Source organism: Xenopus laevis, chromosome 1L (genome assembly GCF_017654675.1).
Source record: "Xenopus laevis strain J_2021 chromosome 1L, Xenopus_laevis_v10.1, whole genome shotgun sequence".
NCBI classification, from domain to species: Eukaryota; Metazoa; Chordata; class Amphibia; order Anura; family Pipidae; genus Xenopus; species Xenopus laevis.
Window position 1 is genome coordinate 211,570,233 of NC_054371.1, and position 21,835 is coordinate 211,592,067.

The window sequence follows — 21,835 nt, forward strand, 5'->3', positions numbered from 1 at the left end:
TGAGCACTGCCACTTAGCACGAGACCATTTTTTTTAAGCAGAGATTCTTTGCCATTTTAATATGTCCTATTGATTTGAATGGTTTACACTAGGCCTAGAGTAGCACAGCATTTTCAGCAGTATCTTGACATAAAAGTAAATTTGCATCTATAAATATACCGTTTAGCTTTTATGTAGTAGAAGAGACGGATAACGAGGTTACTGTTTTGACATAAAGGGGCCCATTTACTAACAAACAAAATTTCATTATTTCAAGGAATCTCTGAAAAATCTGGCTTTTTCTATTTTTTTTTAAAAGACCTAAAAATGTAAGATTTATTAAGTGAAAAACAACGAAAACTTCTAATACAAAACATTGCTAGGGAAAAGGTCCTATAGAAGTGAGTGGGAGCTGTGCTGATCCTATTGGACAGTTTGAAGACAATCCAAACTTTTAGAGGTTTTCAGATTTTTTTCTCGCTGAGAATTGTTCAAAAAAAAAAAAAAATTTAAATTTTAAGAGGTTTTAGAGGTATTCATATATTTTTTTCCCATTCCAGTTTTCCATTTATACTTTTTTAATTCAGATCTTTTAATAAATTCCATGGCACTCGTGGTTTTAGAGAAAGAGAGTTTAGTCATGGTTTAAAAAATTAAACTAAAACCGTGAAAATGAGACTGTTGATAAATAGGCCTCCACATGATAGAAAGGTGTAGATTATGCCGGGTCACATGTTTAAACAGCTGCCTTGTCATCAATGCTGAATTTTTGGATTTTGTTCTTATTCGGCTTGTACATCACTGCATGTTTGGATGAAATCAGAAGGGTGTTAATCAGTAAATAAAGGTACAGTTGGTTTGTCAGAAGCACCATCCATATTCTAGAGGTATCAAAACCTTAGTATATCTCTCCATGCTTTGTGCACCATGACATTAATAGGCACATCTTTATACAGCACGGATGGAGGTGGGATGTCTCCTGAGCTACCTTGCATCACTGTGGGTGCAAATGCCCAATGATCAGGTGTTTGTAGGAGACATGTCTTTGGGCAAATAGAGAATGGACATCTCTAGCTGGGAAGATAAATGCTGTTAGGTGGTCAAGCAACATTTAGTAGTATATATTAGTTAAGTGTGATAAAAGGAAGTCATTTGGTTCTCATGTAAGGGTTCATTTATTAGGTTAATTCCATATTAAGAATCACTCTGTATTCTGCTGAAAATATACATTGGTGAATTATTATTAAGTTTCGTTATTTAGCTGTTTGTAATGAGCCGCTTCAATCTTAGGGTGACATTTGACTAACACAATTAATGTGACAGAAATGTGCTAGCTCATCTTACAATTATCTCCTGGGTTCCTCGGGCGGTTTAATATTAATTGCATTCTTCCATATCCAGATTTCCTGCAATTTGACCTCCAAGGCAAGGATGCCCTCAGCTGTTAATATCTGCATGTGCAACATGGATTTTTTTTTTTTTTTTTAAAAATGTAATTGACTGTTATAGGTGTTTTAAGCAAACAGGGATTCTGACTGCCTATCCAGCAACTATAGTCTATAATTTATATACATTCTTATGCATTTCACTGCACCATTGTTTACACAAGGCATCTTAAATTATTAACCATGAGCCCAGTCGAGTAAGACACACAAGTAACAGTATAGGAATTAATTTCTTAGTACCATTGGATATAGTTCAGAGGACAGTTCTAGGTAGAATGAATCTCGCTTTCCTCTCAGTGGAGTATTAGGTGTATGGAGTAGCAAGCTACATTGCATACAGTGATCCTTGTCATAAGCCCAATGTTGGTCACCACCTCCTTTGATGTTGCTCCCCCATGGCCTCAAAATAGGTGCTCAATAAAAACATTAAGTTATTCTTAATTAGAGCCTCTTGTAGGCTGGCAGTTCACACTGGGCTACCAAACAGCTTATCATAGTGCTTATTTGGCAACACCCTGAAATTTTTTTTCATGCTTGTATGGCTCCCCCACACTTTTTACATTTGAGTGTTGGTCACATGTAAACAAAACCTTGGATCCTTGGCATACACTGAATGATTTGTAGCAGAACTAGTGATGGGCGAATCTGCCCCGTTTTGCCACGTGAAAAATTTGCGAAACCCTGAAAAAATTTGCGAAACGGCAAAAAACTTGCGAAACACATTGAAGTCAATGGGCGTCAAATTTTATTTTAACTGCGATGATTTTTATGTGCACCACAATTTTTACATCCGTGACTTTTTTGCCTAATGCCTAATGTTGTTTTGTGCGCAACTTTATTGTCCGAATGCATTAAAGTTAACGCTTGTCGAAATTATTTTGATGTGCAACAGTTTTTACTTTTTTGTCGCAGCAAATTTTTTCGACTGCAAATTTTTTGCAGAACAATTCACAGGTGGTGAAATGCGGAAATTCACATAAAATCCATGCCTGGCAAATAAATTTGCCCATTACTGTGGCGAAATGCAGAAATTTGCATCAAATTTATGCCTGGCAAATAAATTTGCCCATCACTAAGCAGAACCAGTCACTTTGAGGCTGCAAGAGCATTACGTGCTTGGCTGCTGGACTGCCACATTCATTCTAAAGATGCTGCCAAAGCAACTGCCAGTGCTAATATGGAAACCTAAGGTCCATTGGATCAAAGCCCATTTTCTTCACTTACTAAACAACATCTTTCCTAGAAGTACTGCCATAAGTCATTGTTTAGCAACAGTTGGACAGACAGGTTTTGTAACAAGGGAAATTCAGTCACCATCAAGTCAATGAATGAATGAGTAATAATCTTTTCTATTACCCCACACAGATAACTCAGGTTTCCATTTATATCTTTTTTTTAGGAAATAGTCAACTTCACCTGTCGAAAACTGGTGGCTACGATGCCTCTGTTTGCTAATGCGGATCCAAACTTTGTCACGGCCATGCTGAGCAAACTGAAGTTTGAAGTGTTTCAACCTGGAGATTACATTATTCGGGAAGGGGCCGTGGGGAAGAAGATGTATTTTATCCAGCACGGTGTGGCAGGTGTCATAGCCAAATCCAGCAAAGAAATGAAATTAACCGATGGATCTTATTTTGGAGGTCAGTATGAAATGAATGAAAACAATACAATCTTTGTTTAGAATAAGGTGAGTCATGTCATCGTACATGGATGAAGCAGGTGTGCTTATTAGAATTAGTGTAAACAGTACATGAAACTGCAGTTTCCATGCAAGGGACTATGGTCCACATAATAATCCAGTTAATTCCAGCTAACAATGTGCTGCAGTACTTGTACATAATGAGGTAACATGGGCATATTGGACCATGCCCACCCTACATGTGGATTGGATATTATTATTGCCAGCTGCCACACTATTATTTGCAAAGCTGGTTTTATCCTCTTTAGTGACCTCCACTCTTTCACCTATATGACTGAAGCAGAATGGTAAAGAGGATAACCTTCAACAGAAGTATGCTGCAATCTGTTTATTGCTTGAACAAAAAAGTTTTGGGCTTGCATGCCCTATATCTGATGTGCAAGCCCAAAACATTTTAAATGAGAACTAAAGCTTAACTAAAGAAGTAGCTAGAAATGTTGTACATTATGTTTTGTGCTTCTGTACCAGCTCTTTAGCAGTAAAGATCTGTGTCTCCAAAGATGCCCCAGTAGCTCCCCATCTTCTTTTCTGCTGATTCACTGCACATGCTCTGTGCTGCTGTCACTTACTGAGCTTAGGGACCCACTCACAATATACAGTACACATAGAATAGAAATGTCACAATATAAGGCTGATTAGTAATTAATACAGATAATTACTACATGACAGCACAGAAACCAGTGCAATTAGCATCCGAATTTAATAATCAGCCCTGTAGCATCAGCTTATATTACAGGGGAAGCTCATTTTCTGCTGGATAATTAGTGACGAGCCCTAAGCTTAGCTTCTCAACAGCTGCTCAGAGCCCACTGAGCATGTGAGTGTCACAGACACTTTCCAAGATGGTGACCCCCTATGACAAGTTTGAAGTCCTGTATCATTGCTGCTATTGAGAATATAACAATTTCAGCTTGCTGCAAGTTCAGTATGTAAAATATGGCATTTTAGCCATATTCATTTTATGGTTTAATTCTCCTTTAAGGCTTAATTACAAAAGAAGCTCATGGAGCAAAGTGCACATTATCATGTTATTTTACCCATGATAATGCACCAATACAAGCTAATTTGTGTATGTGTTTTAGGAATCATGCAAAGGTTAAGGCAAATGTATTCAAAGTGGGGATTGTGCCTTTAGTTGAATCATTTAGTCCAGACATTTGCTTGGTGCAAGTCAGTCATGCTTATTGATGCATCTTGATAGAGAACCTTGAAATGACCTTCATGTCCAGGATTCCCATGTGTAAATGACCTTGATTGCACACTGTAAATTAGAGAAGGTTAGGCAGGAGCTGTAACATTTCCCACAAGTACTTGCAATTACATGGACTGTGTATGGGAACAATTACTTTTGTGACTGGTGTCTGATGCACTTGCATTTTCTATCATAAATTAGTATTTGTGTTCCCTTTAATATATTGGATATTATTGTAATTTTACTGTTTTCTAGATGAGTTGTTCCCAATACCTCAGCCTTCCTGCATTGCCAGGGACAACACTCTGGTCTAACTCTGTGCCTGTAATGCAGAGTTTTTTAGACTTTGTTACCAAACAGAAATACATGTGTAACTCAGATATTTGCATCCATTATCCCCAGTTACTGTATCTTTAATTTTATTTTCTTCTACATTTTTTCTGTCTCTTTTTCCTTGTTTTTCTGTACTCCAGAGTCTCCAACTCATTCCCTTCCTCTAATGCTTTTTGGTTATTTTTTTTTCTTTCTTCTGGTCTTCCCTTTTCACCCACTTCTCTGGTCCTTCTCTATTTGCCTTTTATTTTCTTATCTCCTTCTATTATACTTTTTATGCTGTCCCTCTTTTCCTTTCTACTCTTCCCTCCTCTGCTACTGTTTTAATTTTTCTCCCCATTTTTCTTTGCCGTCCCCACCATTTTTTGTTGTATCATACTCAGCAAGTGTCTATTTCTTCACTTTTTTATGTTCCACCCTTTCATTTTCTGTCCCTTTCCCTTCATTTATGCCCCTTCCTCTCAGTGTTTTCTTTCTCCTACTCCATTCTCTTTATTTTCCTGCACCTTTATGTCTTTCTTTCCATTCAATTGAATTCTTTCTTCAGTACATTTCTCTTGTTCTTTTTTGTGCCAGCATCTTTAAACTCCATTGCCTCTCACACAACAGCTTTACAACCCAATGCTCCTCTGTGCCAGCAGCATCATCCCCAAAAACTTCTCGGTGGAGCTGTCGAAATAGCTGAAACATCATGGGAACCAAATTTGAAAAATAGCATACATTTGCTGAGCATATATCAGTTGATTTAATGCTATTGGATTACTCTTTTTCATTGACTTTGATTTAAATTTATATAAAAAGACTAAAAATACAAGTTTTGGAAACCAGCAGCCATCCTACCGATGTTTTTTTTTTTTTTCTTCCAGAATTCTCTTCGGTTGCCATAAACTTCAGTTTATGTCAGCAATATGCAAATAGATGAACAGCCACATAGCGTCTTTCTCTGCCTTTAGATATAAGAGTGTTTATTGTTTAGTGCGACATAACAAGTAAAGCATGAATGGAATTGGGGCTGATGCTCTCAGAATCACACTAGAAATATTTCACAGAAGTATTATATTATCTTGCCTTACAAATGAAAGCTTTTCATAAAAGTAACACCATATCTCAACTTGAAATCCACTTGTGATAACCAAATGTGTTTCTTTGCAGAGATTTGCCTTTTGACAAAAGGTCGGAGAACTGCCAGTGTCCGAGCAGAAACCTATTGCCGTCTGTATTCTCTTTCGGTGGAGAACTTCAATGAAGTGCTAGAAGAATATCCTATGATGAGAAGAGCCTTTGAGACTGTGGCCATAGACAGATTAGACAGGATAGGTATTATTTTTACGTTAATATATTTATACTTTGGCTTTTTCTTCTATGACATATTTATAATTACAGTGAACACTTCTTTCCTAGTACAGATGTAGAGCACTTAGCTGACCACTCTGTTGGTGGATAGCATAACGAGCTACCAATATACAGCACACTGTAGGGAAGTCGTACAACTAAGACCCAAAAACAAAGTATTTTAGATACCCCATAAACAGGATTATACTGATTCTGTTTGGCACAATAACATTGCCAAAAAGTGCAATTTTGCACATTGATACATTAATCTTTTCAGTAACTGATGCACCAGCAGGGCTGGTTATGAATACTACATCTGTTACTTTCATAGAATACAATATTTTCCATTGCACTCAGAACATTTAGGGGCAGATTTATCAAAGGTTGAAGTGAAGGTTCGAAGTTAAAAACTTCGAATTTCGAAGTAATTTTTGGGTACTTCGACCATCGAATAGTCCAACTTCGATTTGAAGTTGAAGAAAACTTCGAAATTAGAAGGTCGAATTTTTTTGAAGTACTGTCTCATTAAAACTTTGACTTTGACCATTCGCTACCTAAAAGCTGCCGAAGTGCTGTTTTAGCCTATGGGGGACCTCCTAGAACCCGTATGGAGGCAATTGGGGAAGTTTGGGAGATCGTATGTCGAAGTTAAAAAAAACTTTGAATCGAAGTAGCGCTACTTTGAATCGTATGATTCGAAGTAGGTCCACTTCGACCGCAAAAAACTCCGACCACCATTCGGTTGGTCTTTTTGAATTCGAAGTTCAAAGTTTTTTAACTTCGAACTTCGACCTTTGATAAATCTGCCCCTTAGCTTTGCATGTGCATGTTTTGTCAATTAAAATATCTACCTATATACAGTATAATCACATTACCACTATAGAACTATATTCAGTTTGATGGATGCTATATATATATATATATATATATATATATATATATATATATATATATATATATATATATATATATATATATGCAGAGCTGTCTTTAGGGGTCTAAATAAGGTCTGGTTTTGAACCCCATGGAGTAGCAGTTGTAGGAAAAAAGATAAGGGTGTAGTAGGGCATAGGAAGTAGATGCTGACAACAGAGCAATATAATGACAATAGGAAGGTGGAGTTGAGACACAACTCCATCACCCAGTAACAGCTCAAGGCTGTAATGAAAGTTGTAATTAAACCACATATGAAAGACCAAAGGTCAGACTTCCTTTGTATATGAATAATGTTGTATCCCGCAACAAAGTCTGTTTTGTCCATGGTCCCATCACCACTAAAGACAGCACTTATCATACAGTAAAGGATACAGTATTCTCCATACCAAATAAAAACTGTTTATCTTTTACAAATTTCTAGGTTTGCTTTTATTATTTTGTCATTTTTTAAGAGAACATAAATTCAATCCAATATTTACTGACAAAATACAGTAATCTGTGCCATGTCCACAACATTTGTTTACAATCCAGGCATGTCTTTGTTAGACCAAGTAGTTATTTGTAGGTAGGGATGCACTGAATCCAGGATTATCTTAGATCAATTTTTTTTAAATTAAATTTGGACCAAATCTAAATATTAATATTACAACATAGTGTATCCAGGGTAATATTAAAGTAGTGTCTTTAGGTGCAATATACAGACAGACATTTGGGGGCAGATTTATTAAGGGTCGAATATTAAATTCAAATTTATTTTGGTGTCAAACTTCAGACATTCAAATTTTAATCCCCCAATTTGAATATAAATTAAAATGTGAGATTTATCACAGCTCGACCATGGAAAATAGTTCTAATTCCAATATTCACCACATAAAATCTGCCAAATTAATGTACAAGTCAAGGCAATGGCCATTTGAATATGTTAATAGCCTTCCTGACATTCAAGTTTTTTTCAGAGGAAATTTTTATTAAAGTTTTGTTCGTATTCAATGTGAATACAAAATTAATTTTCTGATTGTTTCCATTTGATTTTTAGACGTTCAAATTTTTTCATAAGTAAACTCGCATTCGAGTTGTAAGTACATTCAAATTTATTACAGATTCACATCAATTTGAAATTCAACCTTGGATAAATCTGCCCATTGGGGTTGATTTTGAGCTTGTTGACCAAATTGGCATCTTGGACTTTTTTATAGATTTCTGATTTTTGATTTCTAGATTTTATTTGGTTTTGTCTTTGTAAATGTTTCATTGAATTCTGTAGTGTGTTATGATTTTGATACACAAATTTTGAAGAGGATTATATTATACAAAAAAGGATTCTGTGCATATCTACTTACTAGTAGTTACATAATAAATAACAAGCAATACTCCTAGGACAATACAGTACCCTACACATTATATCTATTAACTCTATGTGATAATGTATCCTTTGTTCTGTGTATGGTCAAATAGGTGACATGCTTGACATGCGTGCATGCTGTTAATGCTGCTTCTTTTGCACTACTAGACTGCTTCCTTTGAAATATTCCCTTACTTTAAGTCCCTTCACTTACTTTTTAAAGCAGGGTCTGTGATTTTTTTTAATTAATCCTGCAGAGATCTGATGGTGGAACTGTTCTATCCCACTAACCTAAATTCATTTGAGATTCTAGTATATGCCAAAATTAGAAGCTCACTATAATAGCTTGCCAAGGAGGAAACATGAAGGTCTTCAAAATGCTGGTCTCATCTTCACAAGGGGTGTTTGAAGAAGTTGTTTATATTACTGGCAATACCATTATAGCCAGGGTAAATAAAAGAGTACACTTGTGGTAGTTTCTAGTTTCATGCACTATTTTTGTATTTTAGTGATGTACTATCTTCAGATAAGCCTTTCAGTATTCATTCATTTAGGGGCAGATTTACTAAGGTTCAAGTGAATTTTCGAAGTTAAAAAAGTACATTTTTGGATACTTCGACCATCGAATAGGCTACTTCGACTTCGATTCGAAGTAAAATAGTTCGAATATTCGACCATTCGATATTCGAAGTACTGTCTTTTTTAAAAAAAAACTTCAATACTTCGCCAAATTAAACCTGCCAAAGTGCTATGTTAGCCTATGGGGACCTTCTAGACCATTTTTCTAAGTCTTTACACATCAAAGTAAAATCGTTCAATCGTACGCTAAAATCATTCAAATCGTTCGATTCAAACGATTTAATCGTACGATGGCCAAATTCGGTGAAAAATACTTAGACTTCGATATTCGAAGTCGAAGTATTTCAATTCGAGGGTCGAATTTCAAAGTTTTTATCACTTCGAAATCTGACCCTTGATAAATCTGCCCCATAGTGTTTAACACCATCCAGCGGTACAGCAAAATTTTTCTGTTATGCAAACAAAACATTAACTCAAACGACATGAAATGACACAAACAGATTATGAAAAATACAAAACAGCTAGAAATCCACACCATTAGATCACAATGAAGTTTCTTTACTGGCTCTTCATAACCTCAACTTCATTTTGTTCTGCACTCCGTTTTCTGAAAACTAACTCTGTACCTGCATGAACGATAAACTATATCATATTTCATGTGGTATAATCATTTGTGAAAATTATGGTTATTTTGAATTTGTAATAATAGAAAAAATATAATATTTTTAGCACACTCTGTAAAATAAGAACCAGAATTAATTTTTATATTCTAAAAGAAAATCTGTTACAGCTTCAGTGCCTAACTGAAATTGCAGAGTACATTCTAGTTTACAAACTACATGGAACATATGGTATAATTTATCAGGAATTAAGCTCCAGGCCCCAGGAGAAGAGCTTCCTGTGAGATGCTGGCGTTGACTGAAAGCATTCTCATTAAGACATTTCATGCTTTATGAAGTTAAAAATAATGATTTATCATTTTACGTAGGATAAAAAGTAGTTATCATCTAGAAATGTAAGTATTGTGCTTTTCAAGATATTTCATGCTGTTTTATAATTTTTTTGTCTGTGTCCGTTTAATGCAAATGCTTCTGCACATTACACATGTCATTGATTCAAATGATTGATGTAAATCAGATTGATGATATACTAATGAACAGGGGAGGTATGCACAAAAAGCCTGTGGTTTCCTTTCAGGGTCTTACTTAGTTCAACATGGGACAGCAGATACTGCTAGTGGGTTGGTGACCCTCTGACAAGGTGGCCCAAACACCTAATTATTGAGGGACCGCAGTTTTCAATAGTAAATATCACCAAATGGTAGCAAGCCAGGAGCCAAGCACCACCATAACACTAATTTAGCTCATTGTTTATTAATCAAAGTGACACTTGTGCTAATGTGGCTTGTAAACCTATAAGTTTCATGTTGTTTTGCTATTTTGTGTTAGGGAATGCATATCCGAGCTACTAATGTCCATGCTTAACTTTGTCAGCTATATTGCTTTTGAGGGAACTTGACATATGATAGGGACTTCAATCTACATGTAGTATCATTAAAACATCTCCTAATAATATGTTTTTGGTACATTAACCTACTTAGGGATCAGTGAATTTTTTTTGACCTAAAACAAATTTGCAGCAAAATTTGGTTTTTCACAAGTAATGAAAAGAAGAGGTAAAATGCAAAAAAAAACCACTTAAGGCGTTGTTTATCAAAATCTGAATTTTTCAGAGAATTTAAATAAAAGAAGTCGGACCAAACTGGAATCCACGATTAGAGATGGGCGAATTTGACCCGTTTCATTTTGACAAGAATTCGCAGCCGGGGAAATGGTTGAAATAAAAAAAACATGGTTTTTACAAACATAAGATTTAGAGATAAATTTATCTTACTAATTAAAAAAAACATCAAAATCTCAAATGTGTGCTTAATTATAAAAAAAACTTGATCAAGCACAAAAATGTGAAAAAAACACTCAACCATTGTGAAATCATATTCTACCCATAATTTAGTCTACTAAATTACCAACTCCCTATCAAATACAACTCCACTTGACTTCTACATGATCTCTTAAATGGCAAATTTTTATATTAAATGTTTGCCTAAGAAATACAATAAAGTGCAGTAAAAAGTTGAATTAGAATGTTGATAAATTTGCCCCTTATTTTGGTTCAAAAACAATTAAAATAGTAGTGTAGGCAGATGCAATTTTTTTTGTGTCACTATGCTACTACACAGTTAAGTCTAACCAATTTATCAACTTAAGACCTAAAATACATTTAAGACCAAACTATTTTTTTTATCCAAAATCATTAAATTATGACAAAGTATAAATAATGTTATACTGTTTATAGTAGAATCATTAACAAAATATAAAATATGAATTACAGTCATTTTTCTTCCTTTTTTGCATCTAGCTTTATATATAAAAACAATTGCCCACACTATATGAAATAAAAAATGATCACATTCATTGTAGAGGTAGAAAATACAAAATCTATATATAAATTGGAAAAATTAAAACGGAAACTTTTAAAATGTCCCAAAATTACTTCCATCCATAGCAACTGCGTTAATAACAGTTTTGAAAGCAATATCCATTTTTGTGAAGCCGATTGTGCTTTGTACGATGGAAGAATATTTATACGGTATACAGTTGTATAAAACCTGTGGGTGCATTTGTTTCATAGATATTAGGAAAAAAGATTTAGCAGAAAAAAAAGAAAAGAAATCCTGAAAAGAAATATAACTGTACGTGCTAGGAATAGGAGTCAGGAAGACCACCATATCTACAACTTTTTCCTTATTATTTTTGTGTTCCTGTATATTTATCTCATTGAACAACCACCCAGTTATATTGGTAAGAAATCTATTCTATACTCCTGAAAACAAATTAAACTTTATACTCATAATGTTTTATTTTTATTGCAATTTATATTCAGGCTTCAGAGAGGACCTGGCAAGAAAATGCAGGTTTGTTGTCTTCCTCAGCAATAGCCCAAAACATTAGTTTATTTTTTTTATTGCTTTGTTACATAATGCTCTATTAACCTTCCTTCAGTGATATGCTTATTGCCATTAGATATTAGAAAATAGTTTAGATAGAATATCAAGTAGCCACATTTGACTTAAAATGGTGTAGCAGGTAGAATAAGTATGCTCTATTACTATGACAAAGCATTGTTGAATATTTTTATAATGTCCAAATAAGGGCATGTTGCACATTGGTGGGAAAAACAGCATTTTCACCTGGAGACCACTGTTTTTTTACCATTGTCCTGTGAAGAGTCACCTTATCTTTGCAGTTCTCACCTCTCCGCCTTCATGCTACATCCTTAAAGGGATCCTGTCATCGGAAAACATGTTTTTTTCAAAATACGTCAGTTAATAGTGCTACTCCAGCAGAATTCTACACTGAAATCCATTTCTCAAAAGAGCAAACTGATTTTTTTATATTCAATTTTAAAATCTGACATGGGGCTAGACATTTTGTCAATTTCCCAGCTGCCCCTGGTCATGTGACTTGTGCCTGCACTTTAGGAGAGAAATGCCTTCTGGCAGGCTGCTGTTGTTCCTTCTCAATGTAACTGAAGGAGTCTCAGTGAGACATGGGTTTTTACTATTGAGTGTTGTTCTTAGATCTACCAGGCAGCTGTTATCTTGTGTTAGGGAGCTGTTATCTGGTTACCTTCCCATTGTTCTTTTGTTTGGCTGCTGGGGGGGGGGGGGAAGGGAGGGGGGTGATATCACTCCAACTTGCAGTACAGCAGTAAAGAGTGATTGAAGTTTATCAGAGCACAAGTCACATGACTTGGGGCAGCTGGGAAATTGACAATATGTCTAGCCCCATGTCAGATTTCAAAATTGAATATAAAAAAATCTGTTTGCTCTTTTGAGAAATGGATTTCAGTGCAGAATTCTGCTGGAGCAGCACTGTTAACTGATTAATTTTAATGAACAAAAGCTGATTGCCAAAAATTATGATTCTGTATTCTTTATACAATTTTCCTCTGTTGGTCTTTAAATTCTACATCTACGTAATTGGCTGCTTGTAGTGCTTAATAATACCGTATGACACTTGGATCTCTAGCCCTTAGAATTCTAGAAGTTTAGCTACAAGACACTAAATTGTATTCCCAAGAGCCTTGCACAATGTTTGCCATATTATACTGTGTCTGAAATTGTCTTTATGTACAGTGCTTAGGTGCAGAATTCAGTTAAATAATAATGCCATACAATTAAGTTAATGGAATTCTGGGGCATGTTGGGCTCCATAAAATTTCACGTGTGGCCCTAAGACCTTTTCGATGGACATTTCTCCCACAAATACCATCATTAGAAAAATAATGCATGCTAGATACCATGATAAATACCACCATCACAATATAATGTATGCTAGATCGCTGCAGGGACATTGTATATTGTAAGATTAGCAGAATATGTATAAAGATAACTAAAGGCAGAGATTTTCCTATTCCTGACAGTTTCCTTCTCATACAGATGGTATCATATTTGCAGAGATTACAATAAATCTTGGTTTTGTTCATGAAGAAAATGGCAGGGCTCCATTTGATAAAGTATGATTTTTACTGTGTCTTTGGACACTACTGCCTGGTGAAAAACATTTACAGATTTGTTGGTTTGCTTTCTTATTTTAGTCCAGTGTGAAAAAATTGAATTAACACCCATTTTGTATTTGGTAATAACAGTTCAGAGGAGCATTAGAGCTCATCACTGTTGCTAAGGTCTAACACCATATAAAGCAGAATAATGTTCATCTGCTCAAATCAGTCAAAAACATCCAGGAGAATTAAAACAGCTATCCCAATTTGTGAGTTTGTTAACATTTGTTTGTAATCTTATTCCCCACATATCCCATGGCCTTGTATTAATGATCCTTAAGACGGTTTCATTAGCAACTGTATTATTATAATACTAATAAATGTGGAGCAGTGTTTAGATTCACTGAAGTGGTAAATATTTTCGCTTTTGTGCAGAAGACATACATATAGTAAGAGAAAGTAAAGGCCTAATGGTTAGCAATGGGCGAATAAATTCGCCAGATGAGCATTCGTGGCAAATTTTCAAATTTTGCCACCAGTGAATAAATCCGCAAAACTGAGGTGAAAATTCAGCCAAGTCCAAAAAATATGGACGCGCGTCAGAGTAGTCGCTTGCATAAAAATTGTGGCATGTCAAAATTATTTGGACGCCCATTGATTTTAATGCATTTGGACAAAATAGGCGATCATATAAATATTGTTGTGGGCGTCATAAAATTTACTTATTTTTCTCGGTTTGCGAATTTCGCTGTAAATTTGCGAATTTTTTTGGCGGGACAATTTCGCCCATAACTTCTAATGGTTTGATGATTATTCTTTGTGTATGCTCATCTTTTGTGCTTGAAATACAGAGGATTTGTTGTACTTCATACAGAGTCTTTTTTTGAAGCATTATTGTTGTAACTACATGGAGATATTTAAAAAAGAATTAGGATAGACAATATTAGTCATGTTATGTTATAAGAGTAATCCTTGATGATAGGCAACAAGTCTATTTTTGTGTTGCTACAAATTGTCTTGGCTTGACATCAGTCCACAGGTGTGCTAATGTTAATCTAAACCTAGCTATTAAAGGAATAGTTCAGTGTGGAAATAAAAACTGGGTAAATAGATAGACTGTACAAAATAAAAAATGTTTCTAATATAGTTAGTTAGTCAAAAGTGTAATATATAAAGGTTGGAGTGAACAGATGTCTAATAAAACAGCCAGAATCCAACTTCCTGCTTTTCAGCTCTATAACTCTGAGTTAGTCAGCGACTTGAAGGGGGGGCCACATGGTACATTTCTGTTCAGTGAGTTTGTAATTGATCCTCAGCATTCAGCTCAGACTCAAAAGCAACAGAAATGACCCATGTGGCCCCCCCTCAAGTCTCTGATTGGTTACTGCCTGGTAGCCAGAGTAACCAGTCAGTGTAAACCAAGAGAGCTGAAGAGCAGGAAGTAGTGTTCTGACTGACATGTTATACATCAAATCACTCCAGCCTTTATACATTACATTTTTGGCTAACTAACTATATTATAAACATTTTTTATCATGCACAGTCTATCTATTTACCCAGTTTTTATTTTTTACACTGAACAATTCCTTTAATATATTACAGAGGCGCAACATTTATTGATATGACCCTCCTCCCACATCTGTCACCCATGCTAGGTGTGCGGGCAGATATATTGTTGTCTAGTAGACACGGTGGACATGCTAAAGACCACAAAATATGATATGCTGTCCATTAGGCTGATGGCATATGGGAGTGGAGTATATTTTATTTCTTCAGCCAAAAAAGTAACTATGCAGCCTGTCAAGAACTTAAATTTTATTAGCCTATCATAACTGGTGATGGATGGATTTCACCATGAAACAAGCTTGTCACTTCTAGTCCATTCTAGATTCCATTCAAGTTAATGGCTGCCGTATTTCCATGTTAGGCAATTTGTTTGCCTGAAGAGGATATGCAGATGTGCTGTGGCCAAATGTTTGTGAATTTTACAAAAAAGTCTTTCATTTCTAAGTTGTGTAGTTGTGGCAACTAATACTGGAAAATGAAAAGACATGACATGCATTTAAATCAATCATCTTTACTTGTAAAAACATTCCTCCTTCAGATGCCCTAATAATCTCTTAAAGCAATAAGCTCTCTTGCAGTTGATGAGGTTGCCACACAGCGCCCGAGGCTCAATGTGCAATGCTAAATTACTGATAAGCCGTTTAGAATACAACATTGTGCTAGTTAAAGAGCAAGCCTTGTATTAACAAACAGTCATGGCTGTCACTCACAGATCGGATAGAAAAAACCCATGATAAAAAATTAGACTTCTGCTCTTTGGTGATAACTATTGTAGCGAAGGCAGTTATATTCAACTGAATTTATAAGTATTCCCTATTGGGTTGTAACTGTGGATCTATATCACTGCTATAGTATGGATCTTTAACTGTATTTCTCTATGGAACGTGTAGAAGCTACAGAGGAAGAATGAATGGGAACAATGGTTATGCTCACACAGCTGAATATAAAACTAAAATGTTTAGTACTATTGATGCAGTAGTTATTTAGTTAGTTTGTTATTTCTAACAAACTACATAAACTCATAAAAATGAGTGGTTTTATATGCTATAAAACCAACAATTTAGTTTCCATCTTTGGTCTCTCTTATTTTTAATATTTCGTGATTAAACTAAAGACAGGTTTACTTTTATAAGCATTATCTTGTAATTAGTGATGGGCGAATTTGTCCCATTTTGCTTCGCCACAAATTTCGCGATCCGTCTTCAAAAAAACTTTGACGACAGCAAATTTTTGAGGCAAATTCATGAATTTATTCGCCTGCGGCCAAACGCGCAAATTCGCCTGTCACTACTTGTAATGTTTCAATATACAAAAGGGAATTCTGAAAAAAGATAAAACAGCCAAAAAGAGTCACTTTCTTGATTTTGGCTTTGTATTATACCTTTCACACTAAAGGGCCGATACACAAAGGGTCGAATATCGAGGGTTAATTAACCCTCGATATTCGACTGGGAATTAAAATCCTTCCACTTCGAATATCGAAGTCGAAGGATTTTAGCGCAAATAGTGTGATCGAACGATCGAAGGATTATTCCTTCGATTGAACGATAAAATCCTTTGAATCGAACGATTCAAAGGATTTTAATCCAACAATCGAAGGAATATCCTTCGATCAAAAAAACTTAGGAAAGCCTATGGGGACCTTCCCCATAGGCTAACATTGAGTTTGGTAGCTTTTAGATGGCGAACTAGGGGGTCGAAAGTTTTTTCTTAAAGAGACAGTACTTCGACTATCAAAAGATCGAATAGTTGAACGATTTTTAGTTTGAATCCTTCGATTCGAAGTCGTAGTCGAAGGTTGAAGCAGCCCATTCGATGGTCGAAGATGGTCAAAAAACACTTCGAAATTCGAAGTTTTTTTACTTTGAATCCTTCACTCGAGTTAGTGAATCGGCCCCTAAATATAACATTATTAGATTTTTTAGAACCCTTTAGCCAGAATGCAAAACTGTTTTAACTAAAATATATCCCATCCTTAATCCGTGAACAATATCGATCATTCTAAGGCATACAAGTCACACATTACACATGGGGAAGATTTATCAAAATTAAAAAATTTTAATTATTTTTAATTTTAAAAAAAACCTCAAAACTAAAAAAAAATCTAAAATATGTGCTTAGTTATAAGTAAATTAAAAACTGGATTGCTTAAAATAAAAATGTAAACATAAAAAACAAACACAGTAAAATCACATTCTCATCTGGGGGTCATTTATCAACAAAGGGCAAATTTGCCCATGGGCAAAAAGCCATGGCAACCAATCAAATTGCTGCATTCATTGTTCTTCTTGAAGCTGGCTTTAAAAATCTAATCACTGATTGAGAAAATGATAAATGAGACTACTAACTTTTACTGGTGATTTTTTTCATTTGAGTTTTCTGTACTTCATAAATCTAAAAAAAATTGAGTTTCGGGAACTCTTGTGGAACTTGTGTGTATGTTGACAAATCTGCCCCATAATTTAAATAAATTGAATACGAGCATCAGTTGTTTCAGTAGGTTTTGCTCCATCTGTAGGCTGTAGTAACTGGTACATTTTGCTGTACAGTGTACATTTTGAAAGAAGAGGGTTTAAAAAATGTGAAAATCATTTGAAGGCTTGTCAGTCACATGAAGGGGAAGAACACATAAATACCACTTTCCAATTCATCTGTCTGTTTTATCTATACATTTCAATCTGTATCCTCTTTTTTTACACTGACAAATGGTTTGGAAAGGGTTGCTCTAGTCCACTATTCCTTTTTTACTACCCTACCCCCCCTTTATTTAGCTCATATGCGGTCTAGCAGAGACTGTTCCTAGTCTACAAACAGAACAGGCACTGAGTGGGGTAAACACTCTATTAGAATAATTCATGTGTCTGCACGTCACTTGCACAATCAAATATTCATTATGAGGCATGCGGCATCTAATTATATTTATATGGATCCTAACAAGACATAAGATTGACTCATAAGGAAGGAGAGACTTATAGGGTATATGTCCCCACCATCTGACTATTAATTTTCTATAAAATCATCCCCCTGGAAGTGGATCAATGCCAATATGATCTGAATGTTTTGTATCTAATTTACTGAGTCCATCAGAAAGAATTTTCCTTTCTTTGGGTGACATTGCAGAAGGCATGCTTCTGTTTAATCATAAGTGAAATACAATAGCTTTTTACCACTTAAAGGAGAAGCAAAGCTACAAAAGAGGTTTATTGCCAATAGATTAACCACGGTAGTGCAAACTAGAATGCTATATTTCTTCTGTAGAATGCTTTGCCATACCTGAGTAAACAACTTTAGAAGCTCTCTCTGTTTCTTTAGGATAACAGTTGCCATATTAGCTCATGTGATCACTTCCTGCCTGAGTCTCTCCCTGCTCACTCATAGCTCTGGGCTCAGATTACAGCAAGGAGGGGAGGAGGTAAAAGTGAGGGAGAGAGGGAGAGAGGAGCAAACTGAGCATGCCCAAGCCCAAGCCCTGGAGGTTTAAACTAAAAACAGGAAGTCTGATCCAGAAGTCCATGTATACATAATAGAAGGAAAGAAATGTGGTGTTTCTTTTGTCAGAGGACTCAGAGCAGCATTACTTTGAGGGCTTAATCGTAAATTTTTATAGACCTTTCTCAGTTTTACTTACTTACTTTTAACCTTTCCTTCTCCTTAACTGTTTTTTTTTCTCAATAGAAAATAAAAAAAAAACATTAACACCTAAAAATGTTTCCCCAACAGGGAAGAGGAACTCCATTCTTCAGCAACGATTTCAAAAGGACCTCAACACGGGAGTATTCAGCCAGGAGAGCGAAATCCTGAAGCAGATGCTGACACAAGACAGGGAGATGGTGGAAGGTCATCCCTCAGTTAGCTACCAGCAGTTGCCAGCTCTAAATTCTAGCACAAGTTCATCACTGAGGATGAGGACCCAATCTCCACCTGTTTATAATGCAAACAGTTTATCTCATGGAAACCTCCAGTCACCAACACCCAGCCCCCAGACATCTCAACAAGCTGCTGTGTTTTCACCTTCTTCCTTTACTGCTGCAGCCCGCAGTCCTTCCGTTCAGAGTCCATTGGCTGGTCGAACTTTTCAGTATAGCTCACCTACAGCATCACAGCTTTCATTAATGCAGCAACAGCAGCAAGCATCTGGCACATCCCAGATAAATGAAGTTCATAAGAGCGCTCAAGCTCTTGCAAATACTAACCTAACTCGAGATGTGAGGCCTCTTTCAGCTTCACAGCCTTCTTTGCCACATGAGATATCTACTTTAGGATCTAAACCACACGCGACTGTGGGAGAATCATTAGCTTCACTCCCCCAGCCCATATCAAATGTTCAGGCTGCAGGTACTCAGTCTGGAAGTCGGAGCAATGTCCCTCAAAGGGTAACCCTTTTTCGCCAGATGTCTTCAGGATCTTTACCTCCCGCAAGAGTCGGAGCACCAACACAGCCCCCTGCACCCCCTAGCAAGGATTCCTCAACAGTATCCAGCACAGACACGGACACAGACAAACTAAAATATGCTTCAAATTTATGATGACTCTTGCCTGTATATACTGACAGCACTCACTGTATCAAAAAGGAAAAAAAAACTTTTCCAAAAACTCTTTTAAACTCTATAGATTCGTAGTCTCTAATATGAAGAAACATTTTAGATTGCTCTGACTTACATAAGGAATGTACAAACCTATTTGAAAAAGAACAAATCTTCAACGAGTTTAGCTCTAAAACTTTATTAATATACAAATGTGTGTCTTCCTTTATTTTAAACATTAAAGAACATTTTTGTATTTTTTTTTCTTTAAGTACACATTTAGAATTCATTACAAAGTATTAAAAACAAAAAAAGCTAACAGTGCTTTGCATTTATACTATCAGCGTAATAGCAACTTATTTGGTGGGATCTGATATTTGGATAATTCAAATTTCAATGTCAGAATGTTAAAATCAAGAGTCTTTAAATCAATTACTGTATTGAACTGCTGATTAGATTGATATATTTTTTCATTTCCACTCTTCCTCATGATTGGAATTTAAGAAGGTCATCAAAACTTGGCTTGATTTACACATATCTGGGTGGCCAAGGTTAGTTTATTTTTCTAATGTTTTTATAGAACCGATTAAATTTTGACAGCATATCTGACTGCAAAAGCATCTATAGAATCTCTGACCAGCAGGTAAAAAAATCAGCATGTCTTCTGTATGTACAGTATTCCCACCTCAAAATGTAATCTGATTTGCTGACTGCTTGCCTTTATTTCAGCACTCCCAAAGCCTACGTTAATTTGCCAGAATTAGAACAGATTTCTTCTGCATGGCTTCTAAATAAAATTTGGGGTCGGCTACGGGTATAATGGGGTAAAAAAACAAGTAGATATCTCAAGAATTTTGAATGTGATACAAATATTGTCTACCTAAACAAACTTGTTCCGAATTGCTCTTACATTTGTGGGGTTAATTGTGAGTCTCAGTTTTACTTTTGTTTCTAATTTCTATTCTCACTTTAGAAGTGTATTTGGTGATCATCAAAAAATATATAATCCATTAGTCCTGAAGCGCACGAAATTTACTCTGTGTTTAATGTATAGGATCAGTTTATCCTAAGGCATGTAGTTAAAAAAAAAAAGCTTAGCCAATAAGTATGAGATTTATTAAATGTATTTAAAATGTATTTAAAAAAAAAAACGGGGGCAAGGCACTGAGGAAAGAAAGCAGTGTCAGTTCAAACGGTTTTGTGAACGCCAAATTCATATTTAGACATAAGTCTTGTGATTTAGATGACTTCTGCACAAAGGAAGTTTACTAGTAATCATTTGTGCCTAAACTGTCAAAAATGAAAAGTTATTCAACTTAGTCAACAGAAATTGTACTGGATATCATAATATTAGGTGTATGTACCTTCATTTCATGTATTCATTTCTGCAAAATAAGCCTTTAATGGACACAAATGTATTTTATAGCTGTATGAATTACGCTGTACAGGAGTCACAGATGACAAAAAAGCTTTAATTTATTAATGAATAATTACAGCCATGTAAGGTGTTTCATGCTAAATGGTGACGTTTAATGAAGGCACAGTATTGATTTTTTAGGGGTCTGTAAGTCCTACAGAAATACAAAGCCAAAAAGATAAGATAATTGTAGACAGTAAACTGCATTTAAATATGTATTACATCATGATCCACAACAAGTATCACATGCACTGATAATTGGAACATTATTAATTTCATATCATTTCATTTTTTAAACCAAAGCAACCTCTAAAAGGAATAACAAATAAACATCCTTATATGAAAAAAATGTATGGTTTTAAACTGCTGATAGTGTTGTGGAATATGGTAATGCTAAACAACATAAATGTGTAAACAGAGACAGTTCATTAATACCAGAATCAGTTATAAGACGATATAACAGATAATACAGAAATAAATTTTCTTTTCATCATATCTGTAGATGAAACAGAAAATTGTTTAAATTGTTGCTACTCATTAGATGAGGATAACCTCAAACCTCTATTTTTTACAGAAATAAATTCTTCATTATAAAGATTAAACAGAAAATATCTCAATATATGCTTGCATCAAATGTATCCCAAATATATGCGTGGAATATAAAAAGAGAGTTCCTAGTATAAAACAATAACTGGATCAATAACCATTGATACACTACACATTTCTGCAATAATTCAATAAAGGTCCATTACCTAAAAATGAGAAATGAGCATTTTTTCCATACATATTTTAATAATCTAAACATATTTTATAAATATGTCTTTTTTAGAATAGTAGTATTGCATTGGGCAAATTTGCACCTGGGCATTACTCTAGTCTCACTATTCTAGTTTTGTGAAGGCTATTTCAATGAATGTTGCAGAGAAAAA

General features: G+C 35.2%; 1 protein-coding gene across 2 annotated transcripts in view; it reads left to right on the forward strand.

Annotated features, from left to right (window-relative positions):
- Positions 1-20,026, forward strand: part of hcn1.L (hyperpolarization activated cyclic nucleotide gated potassium channel 1 L homeolog) — a 212,308-nt gene extending 192,282 nt beyond the window's left edge. Inside the window, exons 6-9 of one of the 2 annotated variants that reach the window (XM_041569440.1) lie at positions 2,824-3,064; positions 5,801-5,965; positions 11,781-11,811; positions 18,687-18,906. In XM_041569440.1, coding sequence (XP_041425374.1) covers positions 2,824-3,064; positions 5,801-5,965; positions 11,781-11,811; positions 18,687-18,819 — 570 coding nt within the window. In that variant the 3' untranslated portion in view covers positions 18,820-18,906. Of the gene's footprint in view, positions 1-2,823; positions 3,065-5,800; positions 5,966-11,780; positions 11,812-18,686 lie in introns of both variants that reach the window. The other variant, XM_041569429.1, reaches the window with a different exon arrangement.
- The last annotated feature ends 1,809 nt before the right edge of the window (positions 20,027-21,835 follow it).